Source organism: Maylandia zebra, linkage group LG16 (genome assembly GCF_041146795.1).
Source record: "Maylandia zebra isolate NMK-2024a linkage group LG16, Mzebra_GT3a, whole genome shotgun sequence".
Lineage (NCBI taxonomy): Eukaryota > Metazoa > Chordata > Actinopteri > Cichliformes > Cichlidae > Maylandia > Maylandia zebra.
In genome coordinates, this window is record NC_135182.1 from 26,659,858 (window position 1) to 26,677,482 (window position 17,625).

At 41.3% G+C, this 17,625-nt stretch overlaps 2 protein-coding genes across 2 annotated transcripts; both read left to right on the top strand.

The window, feature by feature from the left end:
* The first annotated feature begins 891 nt into the window (after positions 1 to 891).
* LOC143412910 (olfactory receptor 10Z1-like) lies at positions 892 to 1,821 on the top strand. The gene has a single exon (XM_076874712.1). The coding sequence runs from the start codon at positions 892 to 894 to the stop codon at positions 1,819 to 1,821; it is 930 nt and encodes a 309-aa protein (XP_076730827.1).
* Positions 1,822 to 6,964: 5,143 nt separating this feature from the next.
* Positions 6,965 to 7,840, top strand: LOC112436128 (olfactory receptor 10Z1-like). The gene has a single exon (XM_024805373.2). The coding sequence runs from the start codon at positions 6,965 to 6,967 to the stop codon at positions 7,838 to 7,840; it is 876 nt and encodes a 291-aa protein (XP_024661141.2).
* Positions 7,841 to 17,625: the final 9,785 nt, after the last annotated feature.

The following is a 17,625-nucleotide window of genomic DNA, read 5'->3' on the forward strand; positions in this document are numbered from 1 at the left end:
TTGTTTTAAACTTGAGTATGAACTTATACAAAATGCAGCAAGATATTAAAAAAAAACAGTTTTGTTGATTAAAAAACACTATATCGGATTCATATCGGTATCGGCAGATATCCAAATTCATGATATCGGTATCGGTATCGGACATAAAAAAGTGGTATCGTGCCATCTCTAATATAAACATATTTAAATTTAAAGGAATTTGAAATGTGCATTGTGCCTTGGTTTAGAGTGTCTGGAAGTTGTGATATGATGTGATAACATTAGGTGGCTGCATTATAATGTGAATGTATAATATTGTTGTCAGGCCTCTGTGTAACTGTAGGAGAAAAATAGTTTGATAGAAACAGCATTAGAATAGAATAGAATAGAATAATCCTTTAATTGTCCCACAAGGGGAAATTTGCTTGTAACAGCAGCCAGAAAGACACATATAGAAACAAACAGGACACAGAACAGAAACATACACTCATCCCTGTTGGACAACATCTCCCACCCCATGCAGGAGACTGTGACAGCACTGAGCAGCTCCTTCAGTGGCAGGCTGCGGCACACACGGTGTGGGACGGAGAGATTTCGCAGGTCTTTCCTCCTCACTGCTGTCAGACTCCACAACAAAGACTTTAACTGATCAAACACACACATTCACACACTCTGAGTGCAATACTCTTTTTCTGACAAAGTTGTATTTTTACTCAGTTGTATAAAGCATTTGCATTCTATTTCTATCCTATTGTATATTTTATTCTATTTATTGTACTGTATATAGTATTTTATTTTATTCTATAATTAATGGGAGGTGAAGAGGGACAGCAGACATTAGTCAGGTACAGACGCAGCAGCTCAGTGCTCTGTTATGTTGTTATTTTAAAAAGGTAGATGTGCCCTCTGATCATGGATAATCAGTCTAATGAAAGAAGTTTCATTCTGTCAGGATTTAATGAGACGATGAATTTCACAGTACCCCTCTTCTCAGTTACTTTACTGTATTACTGTGTGATTTTGTTCTTCAATATTTCTCTTGTGCTGCTCATTGTCTTGGATGAAAGCCTCCATGAACCTATGTACATTTTACTGAGCAGCTTCTGCATTAATGCACTTTATGGAACCACAGGTTTCTACCCAAAATTCCTTTCAGATTTACTGTCATCTTCTCACAGAATCTCCTATGAAGGGTGCCTTTTACAAGGTTTTGTCATGTATTCATTTGCTTGCTGTGATTTGTCTATTTTAACTGTCATGGCCTTTGACAGGTATATGGCTATATGTCGACCTCTGCACTACCACTCTTTCATGACTAAGAGGAGGCTTTCACAGCTGGTGTGTTTCTCCTGGCTGACACCTTTCTGTGTTTTTGCCATTAATGTCCTGCTTACAGCAAGACTCAAGTTATGTGGTATAAAGATTCAGAGAGCCTTGTGTTTAAACTGGTTAATTGTTCAACTTGCTTGTCCTGAAGCTGACACTTTTTCAAATAACATCAGTGCAAATGTGATAATTGTCATTTATCATTTTCATTGGCTTTTCATAATTTGGACTTACATATATATTATTAAAACATGTGTGAGGTCCAGAGAGGACAGAGTAATGTTTATGCAGACCTGTGTGGCCCATCTGACTTCTGTGATCATAAATGCCACTGTACTGGCTTTTGATGCGATGTACTTGCGCTTTGGCTCCAGAGATTTATCCCAAAGCCTCCAAAACTTCATCGCTCTTGAATTTCTCATCATCCCTCCAGTTATGAATCCTCTCATGTATGGATTTAAACTCACCAAAATACGAAACAGAATCTTGAGTTTAATTTATTTGAAAGGGAAATGATTTCCATTAAGGTTAGATTTCCTTTTTTAAAATAATTCAAAAATATTCAAAACAGATGCAGCAATATAAATACAAGTCTTTCTGAAGGCACTTGATTCAGAAACATTTAGTCATGTTTGCCTTGTCTAAGGCAAACATATATTTGGACTAGACTAATTTTACTAATATTCTTTGTTATATTTGTCATAATATTACATATATTTGTTATATATGTCATATTTGCTCAATCCAGCACGAACGTTAAATGAAAACTTTTTTTTTTCATTTTTTTGACTAAGAATTTCATTTTAAAAAGGATTCTGCATGAGTTTTTAAGTACTGTTGTAAAATTCATCTATATACCATTCAGAAATCATCACAAATTGACTTTTCATTTCTTTGCCTTGCTGTGTCTTGATGTTCAAGGTATATTAGCTGATATATGTGCAAGTTGATTAAACAGGTTTATTTCAAAGTGTTTTAGGTTTAAAGTAAACAAAATATTGTATGAAATATTCTGTTGTAAAGGGCTGGTTAGTGCAGGCATCCCTGTGTGTTACATCTCAGTTTATCACAAAGGTCAGTTAACAATGCTTAATCTTTCTTTTTTTTCAATAAACACGTTACATGTATAAATATAAGGATCACTGTTATTAGGCTGTATTTTTTCAGTAGTATTTATTTATTTATATAGTGTTTTTTTTATTATTATTTTGGAAAAATAGTAATAGTAATTGAACTGTTACCTACTTTTATTTGGCTTTTTTTTTGTTTCTAAATTTATATGTATATTTCTCTCTGTACATTAATTAATGACACCATAATTCTGTACTTTTTGAAATCTGATCATATATCCCCATTGCTTGACATACTGTAGTATTTACTACTTTAAAAATTAAAGTTTTGTTTAGCATATCAAGCATAAAATTGTGCTGTTGTTGTTTTTTTGAAGTTTTTCAATCCCATAGCATAAAATTAAAAAAAAAAAAAACAACAACAAAAAACAATGCAATAATAGTATTTCAACAGTAACTCCCTTCTCTTCTACTCCTTCCTCGCCTTAACTAGGAAGGAGGCTCTCTCAGCTGGTGTGTTTCTCCAGGCTAACACCTTTCTGCCTTTTCTCCATCAATGTCCTGCTAACATCAAGACTCAAGTTGTGTGATATAAACATTCACAGAGTCTTGTATCTAAACTGGTTAATAATTAAACTTGCTTGTCCTGATGTTGACACCTTTAGAAAAAACATCAGTGCAAATGTAACACTTATTGTTTATCTGTGTCATTGGCTTTTTATAATTTGGACTTACATATATCTTATTAAAACATGTGCGAGGTCCAGAGAGGACAGGTTAATGTTTATGCAGACCTGTGTGCCCCACCTGATCTCTTTGATGACTTTCCTGTTTTTTCTTGATCCAGTGTACATGATATCTGGCTCTACACGTTTACCTCAAAGCCTCCAAAACTTCATCACTATTGAATTTCTCATCATCCCTCCAGTTATGAATCCTCTCATATATGGATTTAAACTCACCAAAATACGAAACAGGATATTGGGTTTATTTTATTTTAAAAGAACTTCAAAATTAAGACTTTCTTGTTCACCAAATAAAAATAGACCAAACTAAAATTTCAAAAATGTACATTATTATCTTGTACATGACAGCAAATGAAGGCATCATAACATTAACTATAAATGCACCAAGACAACCAAGTCTCAGTAAAAAGCATTATTGTTTACTTAAATTTGACCTTTAGACTATCAAAGATCTAGACAGCTTACACATATTTTACCTTTTAAAAATTATTGTTTTTTGTTTTTTACATTTTTTCAGATGTAAACTAAAATGCATTTCCACTTCTGGTTTTAGGTTTAATCCAGGTCATCTTATCGTTTGAACTTAAGGTGTCATAATGCCATATCTCTAACACGTTCCATTAAGATGTAAATTGTTCAATTTATTGTCATTTACAGTAAATAGGTTTATGTTTCTCAAGTAACAGACTCATATTTATATCCTTTTTTCAAGCATAAAATGTTTGAGTCTCAAGAGTGACGTGTTTACTGTGGCTCAAAGTTTAGCCAGTTTTTCGGGTGCCTCTGTAGTCTCGCTCATTGTACACTTATATCACAAGGCTAATTCAGAAAATATAACTGACATGATGATGTCTATATTTAAGAGAATATCAGTTTCACAGTTTGCAAATTAATTCAAAGACAGGGGAAGAAAGAAGTGATTGCTTAGTAGGTTATAGATTCATGCTGCTTTAAAACTACCTTCTTTCCACAGAGCTGCTGTTAAAAAATAAAGGCCTGACAGTACTATATACACAGCAAGTGTGTTTTTGTTTATGAGTTGGCACCACACATTGTACAAGGTTCATGTTAGCACAGAATTCTGGGCCCTATTTATAAACAGTCTCTATATATGTGACACAATGTGATGTGTGGAAGGAAGAGAGGACTCAAACTCAGGACTCGCAGGCTGGTGAAGGATGTGGATGATGTTTGTTGTGAAGCCAGGATGAACAGAACATGAGAAGACGGACTGACTATACCAATTGAATAAATGAATGAATGAGTGAGGGAGTGAGTGAGTGAATTAATAAATTAATGGTTGGCTGGCTGACTGGATGGACTGAACTGAAAACACACATGAGGAATGGACGGAATGACAAGACTGGGAACTGAGGGCTTAAATACACAGTGTGGAGTTCAAGGTTCAAGGTTCAAGGTTCTTTATTTGTCACATGCATAGTTATACAAGTATAACACACAGTGAAATGTAGCCTGACACGCTCCTCGACATGTGCAAAAATTGGGGGGGGGGGGGGTAGAGGAAGAACATTATATATATATATATATATATATATATATATACATATAGTATATACACTGGGTGAATGTGCAGTAGTAGCAGCAAGCAGGTGAATTCTGTACATTAATATGAATAGACATCTGACTATTTTACAGGAGACAATATAAACTAGAGATGGACCGATCCGATATTACGTATCGGTATCGGTCCGATACTGACCTAAATTACTGGATCGGATATCGGAGAAAAATAAAAAATGTAATCCGATCCATTAAATATCACGAAAGCACCTCACAAAACTTGCAACACGCCGTAACTCACCTCAGAACGTTAGCACGTCGGAGCAGTATGCATCACGTGATAGAGCGGCTGTGGCATGCGGGACCTGTCGGTGGTCTGGATAGCATGTGGAGCTTCGCTAGCAACCCGGCATTTCATCTCCGACAAAGTTATCCCGAGAGAAGTAAAGCAAGTGTGTAAGTCCATCTCTGAATGTTTGTAAAGCATTCCTGCGTTAAGCTTACCAAACGATATATGGAGCGACTGCCTCTTCTGGCTGCTACTTCAATCATGAAACTGCTTAATGATCAGCTGATCGGCTTTTCTGTCGTGAGTCTGTCTCTCTGGTTTGTTTTTGGCCCACTTTGCACCAGAAAGAGGAAACCAGCGGCTGAACAACAGCAGCACGTTTAAGCTTGATCAGCTGTTGTTAGAATTTATTTATTATTACTTTCTACTCGAGGATCTTTTTCTACGTAGCTGACGGCTGGTAACTGTGCAGGGGTGGATCTAGCAAAGTTTAGCCAGGGGGGCCGATAGGGCATGAACAGGGAAAAGGGGGCACAAAGACATACTTTTCTTTCTTATTCTCATTTAAAATGTCTAGCTTTTAATAAATAATTATCCGAATCTTACACCCAAAGTTTTAATTTGATGTAAAATGAATAGAAGTCAATTACTGTATATAGTGACTATTAAGTCTAATATATATACCCTAGTAAGCTATAGTACTTTTTCCTTTGGGAAGGTACCATCTGTGCAGTCTGCAATTTTGTTGAAGAAAGATGTTGAATCTATTTAATATTTCTTGAAAAATAATTGATTTCTGTGCTTTTTTTTTCACACTGCATCAAATTAAGGTTGATTACGTTGATTAAGCATCATGAGGTGGAGCGTGAGGGGTGGTTCCCTATTTTTTATTTATTTATTTTTGTTGTTGCTGGGAGTTGGAACCCTATTAGTTAGGTTGCTTAATATTTACGCTAAGTACTCTTTAAAATACCAGAATAGGGAGGATGGTGTAGGTTTAAGTTTATTAGATTGATCAGTATTGCTGAACTATGAAATTTTTTTTTTTTGCATACAGGTATAACAGAATAGCTTTAGTGTAGTTGTTGTTTTAAACTTGAGTATGAACTTATACAAAATGCAGCAAGATATTAAAAAAAAAAAACAGTTTTGTTGATTAAAAAACACTATATCGGATTCATATCGGTATCGGCAGATATCCAAATTCATGATATCGGTATCGGTATCGGACATAAAAAAGTGGTATCGTGCCATCTCTAATATAAACATATTTAAATTTAAAGGAATTTGAAATGTGCATTGTGCCTTGGTTTAGAGTGTCTGGAAGTTGTGATATGATGTGATAACATTAGGTGGCTGCATTATAATGTGAATGTATAATATTGTTGTCAGGCCTCTGTGTAACTGTAGGAGAAAAATAGTTTGATAGAAACAGCATTAGAATAGAATAGAATAGAATAATCCTTTAATTGTCCCACAAGGGGAAATTTGCTTGTAACAGCAGCCAGAAAGACACATATAGAAACAAACAGGACACAGAACAGAAACATACACTCATCCCTGCTGGACAACATCTCCCACCCCATGCAGGAGACTGTGACAGCACTGAGCAGCTCCTTCAGTGGCAGGCTGCGGCACACACGGTGTGGGACGGAGAGATTTCGCAGGTCTTTCCTCCTCACTGCTGTCAGACTCCACAACAAAGACTTTAACTGATCAAACACACACATTCACACACTCTGAGTGCAATACTCTTTTTCTGACAAAGTTGTATTTTTACTCAGTTGTATAAAGCATTTGCATTCTATTTCTATCCTATTGTATATTTTATTCTATTTATTGTACTGTATATAGTATTTTATTTTATTCTATAATTAATGGGAGGTGAAGAGGGACAGCAGACATTAGTCAGGTACAGACGCAGCAGCTCAGTGCTCTGTTATGTTGTTATTTTAAAAAGGTAGATGTGCCCTCTGATCATGGTTAATCAGTCTAATGAAAGAAGTTTCATTCTGTCAGGATTTAATGAGACGATGAATTTCACAGTACCCCTCTTCTCAGTTACTTTACTGTATTACTGTGTGATTTTGTTCTTCAATATTTCTCTTGTGCTGCTCATTGTCTTGGATGAAAGCCTCCATGAACCTATGTACATTTTACTGAGCAGCTTCTGCATTAATGCACTTTATGGAACCACAGGTTTCTACCCAAAATTCCTTTCAGATTTACTGTCATCTTCTCACAGAATCTCCTATGAAGGGTGCCTTTTACAAGGTTTTGTCATGTATTCATTTGCTTGCTGTGATTTGTCTATTTTAACTGTCATGGCCTTTGACAGGTATATGGCTATATGTCGACCTCTGCACTACCACTCTTTCATGACTAAGAGGAGGCTTTCACAGCTGGTGTGTTTCTCCTGGCTGACACCTTTCTGTGTTTTTGCCATTAATGTCCTGCTTACAGCAAGACTCAAGTTATGTGGTATAAACATTCAGAGAGCCTTGTGTCTAAACTGGTTAATTGTTCAACTTGCTTGTCCTGAAGCTGACACTTTTTCAAATAACATCAGTGCATATGTGATAATTGTCATTTATCATTTTCATTGGCTTTTCATAATTTGGACTTACATATATATTATTAAAACATGTGTGAGGTCCAGAGAGGACAGAGTAAAGTTTACGCAGACCTGTGTGGCCCATCTGACTTCTGTGATCATAAATGCCACTGTAATGGCTTTTGATGCGATGTACTTGCGCTTTGGCTCCAGAGATTTATCCCAAAGCCTCAAAAACTTCATCGCTCTTGAATTTCTCATCATCCCTCCAGTTATGAATCCTCTCATGTATGGATTTAAACTCACCAAAATACGAAACAGAATCTTGAGTTTAATTTATTTGAAAGGGAAATGATTTCCATTAAGGTTAGATTTCCTTTTTTAAAATAATTCAAAAATATTCAAAACAGATGCAGCAATATAAATACAAGTCTTTCTGAAGGCACTTGATTCAGAAACATTTAGTCATGTTTGCCTTGTCTAAGGCAAACATATATTTGGACTAGACTAATTTTACTAATATTCTTTGTTATATTTGTCATAATATGACACATATTTGTCATATATGACATATTTGCTCAATCCAGCACGAATGTTAAATGAAAACAACATTTTTTTCATGTTTTTGACTAAGAATTTCATTTTAAAAAGGATTCTGTGTTACGGTTGGAAGGAGGACTCAAGCGCAGGACTCCGGTACTGATGCTTACAAGAAGAGTTTATTTACAAGTCACCAGGTGTATATACAAGAATGTGCAGGGGGGTGTTATATACAGCTGAGTGGGGGAAGAAGGGGTCTCCAGGGAAGTCCAAGGGAAAGCATACGTTCTTCAGAATATCCACTCACACGATCACAGGTTCACACTCCAACACTGCCACACGGGAAACACACAGGGAAAAATCCAAGAGGTTCTGTAGACAGGGAGACAGGGTTAAGGACGATGCACAGAGGAAAACACTCTTCACTAAACTTGCTGTAGCTTTGACTTTACTAACGCGTGGTAGACAACGATCCAGCGACGAACAGCAGTCACCTCCTGGCTTAAATGCTGCTCCCCTTAATGAGACACCTGGGTCTCATCTCCCGAGGGCGTGGACCAAGGGCATGAACCCACAGTGAGTTCCGCCCCGGCGAGAGAGAAGAGGAAGAGAAACAGAGAGGGCTGATCAGCGTGCAGCTGATCCGCCTGGCCGTGACAGTACCCCCCCCCTGACGGGAGCCTCCCGGCGACCCCCAGGCTTGTCAGGGTGAGCCGCATGGAACACCCGCACCATACCCCGATCCAAGAGGGCCGCCCGCGGGATCCAAGAACGCTCCTCCATCCCGTAGCCCTCCCAATCCACGAGATACTGCAGACCGCGCCCCCGGCGCCGGACATCCATGATCCGCGAAACGGTGAAAGCCGGGTGGCCATCAATGACCCGGGCGGGTGGAGGGGGTCCGGAAGGAGGGCACAGAGGACTAGAGAGACACGGCTTCACTTGCGACACGTGGAAGGAGTTATGGATCCTCATATTCCAGGGCAGGCGAAGGCGGACAGAGACAGGGTTAATCACAGAGTCGACCTCAAAGGGACCGATGAAAGTGGGAGACAGTTTCTTGGACTCAGACCTGAGGGGGATGAATCTGGTAGACAGCCAAACCTTTTGTCCAGGTGTGTAGGTGGGAGCAGGGGTCCGGTGGCGATCCGCCAGGCGCTTATTGCGTTCCACCGTGCGGAGAAGGGAGGCCCGAGTCGCTCTCCAGGCGCGCCGACACCTCCGAAGATGCTGTCGGACAGAGGGAACAAAGTGCTCACCCTCGACGGCTGGGAAGAGTGGCGGTTGATAGCCCAAGGACGCCTCGAAAGGGGACACACCGGTGGCAGAGGAGGTAAGGCTGTTATGAGCATACTCAATCCATGACAGTTGCTCGCTCCAAGTTGACTGGTTAGTGGAGACCAGGCACCGGAGAGCTGCTTCGAGCTCCTGGTTGGCACGCTCCGTTTGGCCATTCGTCTGCGGGTGGAAACCAGAGGAGAGACTGACCTGAGCTCCGAGGGCACTGCAGAACTCCTTCCATACACGCGACGTGAACTGCGGTCCTCTGTCTGACACAATGTCCGTGGGGATGCCATGGAGGCGAAACACGTGGTCAGCTAGCAGCCGGGCGGTCTCTAGAGCAGTGGGGAGCTTAGGGAGGGCGACAAAATGAGCAGCTTTGGAGAAGCGGTCCACAATGGTGAGAATCACAGAGTTACCTGACGAGACGGGCAGACCAGTGATGAAGTCAACAGCGATGTGCGACCAAGGGCGGCTCGGAGTCGGCAGAGGGTAAAGGAGGCCAGAGGGTGGTTGATGGACACTCTTGTTTTGAGCGTAGGTCGAGCATGCGGAAATATACTCGCGGACGTCTTTGGCAAGGGAAGGCCACCAGGCGAAACGTTGGAGGAAGGTAATAGTGCGGTGGACCCCCGGGTGGCAGGTGAATCTGGCAGTATGAGCCCAATGTAACACTCGTGACCTTACTGAGGGGGGGACGAAGAGCAACCCTGGAGGGCCCGTTCCGGGGTCCGGTTCTGTCCGCTGAGCCTCTCGAATAGCCGACTCGATCTCCCAGGTCAGGGCCCCGACTACACAGGTGGGCGGTAGAATGGGAGAGTCCCGAGTTGCGTCTTCGGAGGCGGCGAATTGGCGTGAGAGGGCGTCTGGCTTGACATTACGGGAACCGGGTCTGTAAGTGATCGTAAACTGGAATCTAGTGAAAAACAGGGCCCACCTGGCTTGCCTGGCGTTGAGGCGTTTTGCCGATCGAATGTACTCCAAGTTCTTGTGATCGGTCCAGACCACAAACGGCTGGGCAGCACCCTCTAACCAATGGCGCCACTCCTCCAGGGCTAGCTTGATGGCTAGTAGCTCTCGATCTCCCACATCATAGTTGCTCTCTGCAGAGGTGAGACGGCGTGAAATGTAGGCACAGGGATGCAGCTTACCTCCTTGCTGCTGGGAAAGCACCGCCCCCACTCCAGCGTCCGAGGCATCCACCTCCACAACGAACTGCCGGTCGAGATCGGGTTGGACGAGAATGGGCGCCGAGGCAAAGCGGTCCTTCAGATGGGCAAACGCACGTTGAGCCAGCCCATCCCAGCAGAAGGGAACCTTGGGAGAAGTAAGACGGGTCAGAGGCAGGACCAGTTTACTATAGTTGCGAACAAAGCGCCGATAAAAGTTCGCGAACCCCAGAAAGCTTTGAAGCTGTTTACGGTTAGAGGGGGTCGGCCAGTCAACAACGGCTTGAACCTTTGCGGGATCAGTCTTGAGGTTACCCCAATCGATGACGTGGCCCAGGAAGGAAACAGTTGAGACATGAAACTCACACTTCTCCCCTTTAACAAAGAGACGATTTTCGAGGAGACGCTGAAGCACTTGCCTGACATGGCGTCAGTGGTCGGCGACAGACTGGGAGAAGATGAGGATGTCATCCAAGTAAATGAAAACGAAATGGTCGATGAAATCTCGGAGCACGTCATTCACGAGAGCCTGAAACACAGCTGGAGCATTGGTGAGACCAAAAGGCATCACAAGATATTCGAAATGGCCCAGGTGAGTATTGAAAGCCGTCTTCCACTCGTCTCCCTCCCTAATCCTCACCAGATGGTAGGCGTTGCGCAGGTCCAACTTTGTGAAGATGGTGGCACCCTGAAGCAGCTCGAACGCGGAACTCAGCAGAGGGAGGGGATACTTGTTTTTAACTGTGATGGCGTTGAGGCCGCGATAGTCAATACAGGGCCGTAAACTTTTATCTTTTTTGGTGACAAAAAAGAAACCAGCAGCAACAGGTGAGGACGAGGGGCGAATGAGACCAGCGGCAAGTGACTCATTGATGTAATTTTCCATGCTTTCCCGCTCCGGTCGAGACAGGCTATACAACCTACTGGTCGGAAGCGGCGCGCCTGGGAGGAGGTCAATCCCACAATCGTACGGCCGGTGAGGGGGAAGAGAGCGTGCCTTATCTTTACAAAACACTTGCGCCAGGTCGTGATAGTCAGACGGTATGGAGGACAGATCAGGCGGTTCTGAAATAGTTTTATTGGGTGGTAGGTTCATGGCGGGGGTGGCGGCTTTTAAACAGGACATGTGACACTCCTCCCCCCACCCCGAAATACTCTTTTTCCTCCAATCAATCACAGGGTTATGTTGACACAGCCAGGGATAGCCCAAGACTAGTGGAGTGAGTGGGGCCTTAAAGACGTACAACTGTATGGTTTCAACATGATTGCCGGAAAGAGACAGGGAAATCGGTTCTGTGACATGAGTAATGTCTGGAAGACGCTGGCCACTAAGGGCTGTGACTTGGAGTGAATGAGACAGAGGCTCCGTGCTAAAACCTAACTTCAGTGCCAGCGAGGCATCAATAAAATTCTGTTCTGCCCCGGAATCAATCAGAGCGTCGAGAGAATGAGTCCTGAGACGAACCGTTAGCTTAGCCGCAATCATGAGACGAGGAGGAGACTGAGAACATGAGACCTCGCCCACCCGTACACTCCTCACTACCGGCGGGCGCTGTCTTTTAGCCGCGCCTGGCAATCCATGGCAATATGGCCCTTGCGGCCACAATAATAGCACTCACCGGCCCTCCAGCGACGATACCGCTCCTCGGGCGACAGACTGGAGCGGCCCAGTTGCATGGGCTGTTCACTTTCTTCCGTGCTGTCCAACGAGTGACTGCCGCTAGGCGCGCCCCCACCTGACGTCTCCATGCGCCCCGGGGGCCTCTGGGAAATGTAGTTTCCGATTCCCCGACGCGCCCGTAGGTGCTCATCCAACTTCACACACAGCGTAATCACATCAGACAAGGTCTTAGGAACATCTCTCATCATCAGTTCTCTCTTTAACTCATCACAAACATTATTCAGGAGAGTACTTATCAATGCCGACTGCCCCCAGCCAATCTCTTCGGCCAAGGTCCAGAATTCGACCGAAAAATCCGCCATACTCCGCCTCCCCTGCTTCAAATTTAACAGTCTGTGGGCAGCCGCCTCCGCTCCGGTGCCTCTTTCAAAAACACTCTTAAATTTGGTGAGGAAGTCCTCATAAGAAATGTCCGGGGCTGTTCTCAAAACAGCTTGCGCCCAGTTTAATGCGTGCCCGCGTAATAGTTGAACCATAAAGGCGATTTTGGCCCCATCTGTCTCATATGTTCTTCGTAACTGACGGAATTGTAGTGTGATCTGAGTCAAAAATCCACCACATTTATCGAACTCACCCGAGAAAGGCTCCGGCGCTGGTAACGATCGCTCCGGTGGTTCTGTGGGGGCCGGCGTGGGGGAAACAGGCGGAGCGGCTGCAGAGGGACTGGGAGCCGATAGCTGAGGAGAAACAGACGGAGGGGGTGAGGGTGGGCTTACCGACGGTAGACGTTGAGCGAGGGCTTGAGTGAGTGCGGCCAGTTGTTGATTTATGTGCCGAAGCATGTGTTCGTGGCGTTCCAGAATTGCCTCCGGGGTGAGGACGGGTTGCTGGGTGGGGTTTGAGTCCGCTGAGTCCATGATGGCTGGATCGTTATTGTTACGGTTGGAAGGAGGACTCAAGCGCAGGACTCCGGTACTGATGCTTACAAGAAGAGTTTATTTACAAGTCACCAGGTGTATATACAAGAATGTGCAGGGGGGTGTTATATACAGCTGAGTGGGGGAAGAAGGGGTCTCCAGGGAAGTCCAAGGGAAAGCATACGTTCTTCAGAATATCCACTCACACGATCACAGGTTCACACTCCAACACTGTCACACGGGAAACACACGGGGAAAAATCCAAGAGGTTCTGTAGACAGGGAGACAGGGTTAAGGACGATGCACAGAGGAAAACACTCTTCACTAAACTTGCTGTAGCTTTGACTTTACTAACGCGTGGTAGACAACGATCCAGCGACGAACAGCAGTCACCTCCTGGCTTAAATGCTGCTCCCCTTAATGAGACACCTGGGTCTCATCTCCCGAGGGCGTGGACCAAGGGCATGAACCCACAGTGAGTTCCGCCCCGGCGAGAGAGAGGAGGAAGAGAAACAGAGAGGGCTGATCAGCGTGCAGCTGATCCGCCTGGCCGTGACATTCTGCATGAGTTTTTAAGTACTGTTGTAAAATTCATCTATATACCATTCAGAAATCATCACAAATTGACTTTTCATTTCTTTGCCTTGCTGTGTCTTGATGTTCAAGGTATATTAGCTGATATATGTGCAAGTTGATTAAACAGGTTTATTTCAAAGTGTTTTAGGTTTAAAGTAAACAAAATATTGTATGAAATATTCTGTTGTAAAGGGCTGGTTAGTGCAGGCATCCCTGTGTGTTACATCTCAGTTTATCACAAAGGTCAGTTAACAATGCTTAATGTTTCTTTTTTTCAATAAACACGTTACATGTATAAATATAAGGATCAGTGTTATTAGGTTGTATTTTTTCAGTAGTATTTATGTATTTATATAGGGTTTTTGTTATTATTATTTTGGAAAAATAGTAATAGTAATTGAACTGTTACCTACTTTTATTTGGCATTTTTTTTGTTTTTAAATTTATATGTAAATTTCTCTCTGTACATTAATTAAAGACACCATAATTCTGAATTTTTTAAATCTGATCAAATATCCCCATTGCTTGACATACTGTAGTATTTACTACTTTAAAAATTAAAGTTTTGTTTAGCATATCAAACATAAAATTGTGCTGTTGTTTTTTGAAGTTTTTCAATCCCATAGCATAAAAAAAACAAAAACAAAAAACAATGCAATAATAGTATTTCAACAGTAACTCCCTTCTCTTCTACTCCTTCCTCGCCTTAACTAGGAAGGAGGCTCTCCTGGCTAACACCTTTCTGCCTTTTCTCCATCAATGTCCTGCTAACATCAAGACTCAAGTTGTGTGATATAAACATTCAGAGAGTCTTGTATCTAAACTGGTTAATAATTAAACTTGCTTGTCCTGATGTTGACACCTTTAGAAAAAACATCAGTGCAAATGTAACACTTATTGTTTATCTGTGTCATTGGCTTTTTAGAATTTGGATTTGGATAAAATAACTTCAAAATTAAGAGTTTCTTGTTCACCAAATAAAAAAAGAGCAAAATAAAATTTCAAAAATGTACATTATTCTCTTGTACATGACAGCAAATGAAGGCCTCATAACATTAACTATAAATGCACCAAGACAACCAAGTCTCATTTAAAAGCATTATTGTTTACTTAAATTTGACCTTTAGACTATCAAAGATCTAAAGACAACTAACACATATTTTACCTTTTAAAAATTTATTATTATTGTTTTTTGTTTTTTACATTTTTTCAGATGTAAACTAAAATGCATTTCCACTTCTGGTTTTAGGTTTAATCCAGGTCATCTTATCGTTTGAACTTAAGGTGTCATAATGCCATATCTCTAACACGTTCCATTAAGATGTAAATTGTTCAATTTATTGTCATTTACAGTAAATAGGTTTATGTTTCTCAAATAACAGACTCATATTTATATCCTTTTTTCAAGCATAAAATGTTTGAGTCTCAAGAGTGACGTGTTTACTGTGGCTCAAAGTTTAGCCAGTTTTTCGGGTGCCTCTGTAGTCTCGCTCATTGTACACTTATATCACAAGGCTAATTCAGAAAATATAACTGACATGATGATGTCTATATTTAAGAGCAGAGGTGTGGACTCGAGTCACATGACTTGGACTCGAGTCAGACTCGAGTCATTAATTTTATGACTTTAGACTTGACTTGAAAAAATGTTCTAAGACTTGTGACTTGACTTGGACTATTACACCAATGACTTGGGACTTGAATTGGACTTGAACCGGTTTACTTGAAAAGACTTGATATTTTACCCCAAATATAAAATCTAACATGCATATTATATAGAGATTGAAAATGTGACGTCATTCACGGGTAGAACCGCAAAGGATTCTGGGAACTCGTGGCAAGCGGTACTAGCGCACGCAGACTTTCAATTAAAATCAGTTATACAGCGATAAAAAGAAACACAAAAATGTCAAGAAGCTGTTGTATTATTAACTGCAACAGCCGGTCGCATGACAGCCACGGGAAGCCGACGGATAAAGAGATCGGTTGTTATCGGATTACGTCGTTGAAGAGAAATTGTTTTGAGCCATGTTTCCGAAGTAACAAAGACGCGACGGGTGGCCTGGATTGCAACCATTCAAAGACCAAATATAACGTCCCAGAACACTCCAGCTCACAGGTTAGTCTGCTCCAAGCATTTACACGAAGGTCAGTGTTTTTTAGTAGTTAATGCGTCATTTTTCTTAACATAATTGGTGATATAGGTTACAAGCAAGTCTGGCGCTGAACAGAAATTGTCGCGCTATGCTCCTTTATTTATTGTGCATAAATAGTGAATTGTCCTGACACAATATTGCGTTTCGCTTCTGTTATTATGGTACATTGACAAAAACATATACTTTTATTCACAGGATAAAACAGGTTTTTGTATCACTAATTGCCCAGTACGATTACAGCATACAATATTGTTGTCACTGCTACATTTCTGTGATGCTACCAGAAATTATTTCCACTACTAATTAATTACCGTTGAGCTCAAAGGTCCTATTAATAAACTGTTAAGGAATGTGTATTTATGATGACAATTTGTGAGACTGGTAAACTTATGATACGTACGATGGTCTTTCGTTCTACACGGTGCATTTCAAGGTCCTGCACCCATCCGTCGGTAAACTGTACCTGGGCTTGTTGCAGTGACCTGAAGTTACTAAACTTCATGAGTGTATGCACTCACTCCAAGAACCGTATGATAATAAATATGCATATAAATATGCTAAGATGAGATAGCTGACTTCATCTAACTAGCAAATGTTGTCCAGGCTACGTTGGTGATACAGTTTTTTTTAATGTGTATGATATTTTTGTCATGCGATTTTAAAGCCAGTCCTACAACCGCATCCAAGAATAAAATGCAGCTTATCTCAGAACTGTCGGTGAAAATTATTCTTGGAGCTAGGTTTAATTGACCTGCATTTTAAAGAGGTGCAATTTCACAATTTGTGTATATTTTCTAAGTTCACTATTTTGTCATGTGTTGAGAAAAACACAGATTTTAAAATTACATGGTCTAATGTTTACATTTAGCATATAACTGCAACATTATTTTTTCGTTGTTTTTTTTTTAAAGACTCGAAAGGACTTGAAATTCAAAGTTTCAGACTTGTGACTTGACTCGGACTTTTACACCAGTGACTTGAGACTCGACTCTGACTTGCCTGACATTACTTGAGACTTGACTTGAGACTTGAGGATAAAGACTTGAGACTTACTTGAAACTTGCAAAACAATGACTTGGTCCCACCTCTGTTTAAGAGAATATCAGTTTCACAGTTTGCAAATTAATTCAAAGACAGGGGAAGAAAGAAGTGATTGCTTAGTAGGTTATAGATTCATGCTGCTTTAAAACTACCTTCTTTCCACAGAGCTGCTGTTAAAAAATAAAGGCCTGACAGTACTATATACACAGCAAGTGTGTTTTTGTTTATGAGTTGGCACCACAGATTGTACAAGGTTCATGTTAGCACAGAATTCTGGGCCCTATGTATAAACAGTCTCTATATATGTGACACAATGTGATGTGTGGAAGGAAGAGAGGACTCAAACACAGGACTCGCAGGCTGGTGAAGGATGTGGATGATGTTTGTTGTGAAGTCAGGATGAACAGAACATGAGAAGACGGACTGACTATACCAATTGAATAAATGAATGAATGAGTGAGGGAGTGAGTGAGTGAATTAATAAATTAATGGTTGGCTGGCTGACTGGATGGACTGAACTGAAAACACACATGAGGAATGGACGGAATGACAAGACTGGGAACTGAGGGCTTAAATACACAGTGTGGAGTTGTGATATGATGTGATGACATTAGGTTGCTGCATTATAATGTGAATGTATAATATTGTTGTCAGGCCTCTGTGTAACTGTAGGAGAAAAATAGTTTAATAGAAACAGCATTAGAATAGAATAGAATAATCCTTTAATTGTCCCACAAGGGGAAATTTGCTTGTAACAGCAGCCAGAAAGACACATATAGAAACAAACAGGACACAGAACAGAAACATACACTTATCCCTGCTGGACAACATCTCCCACC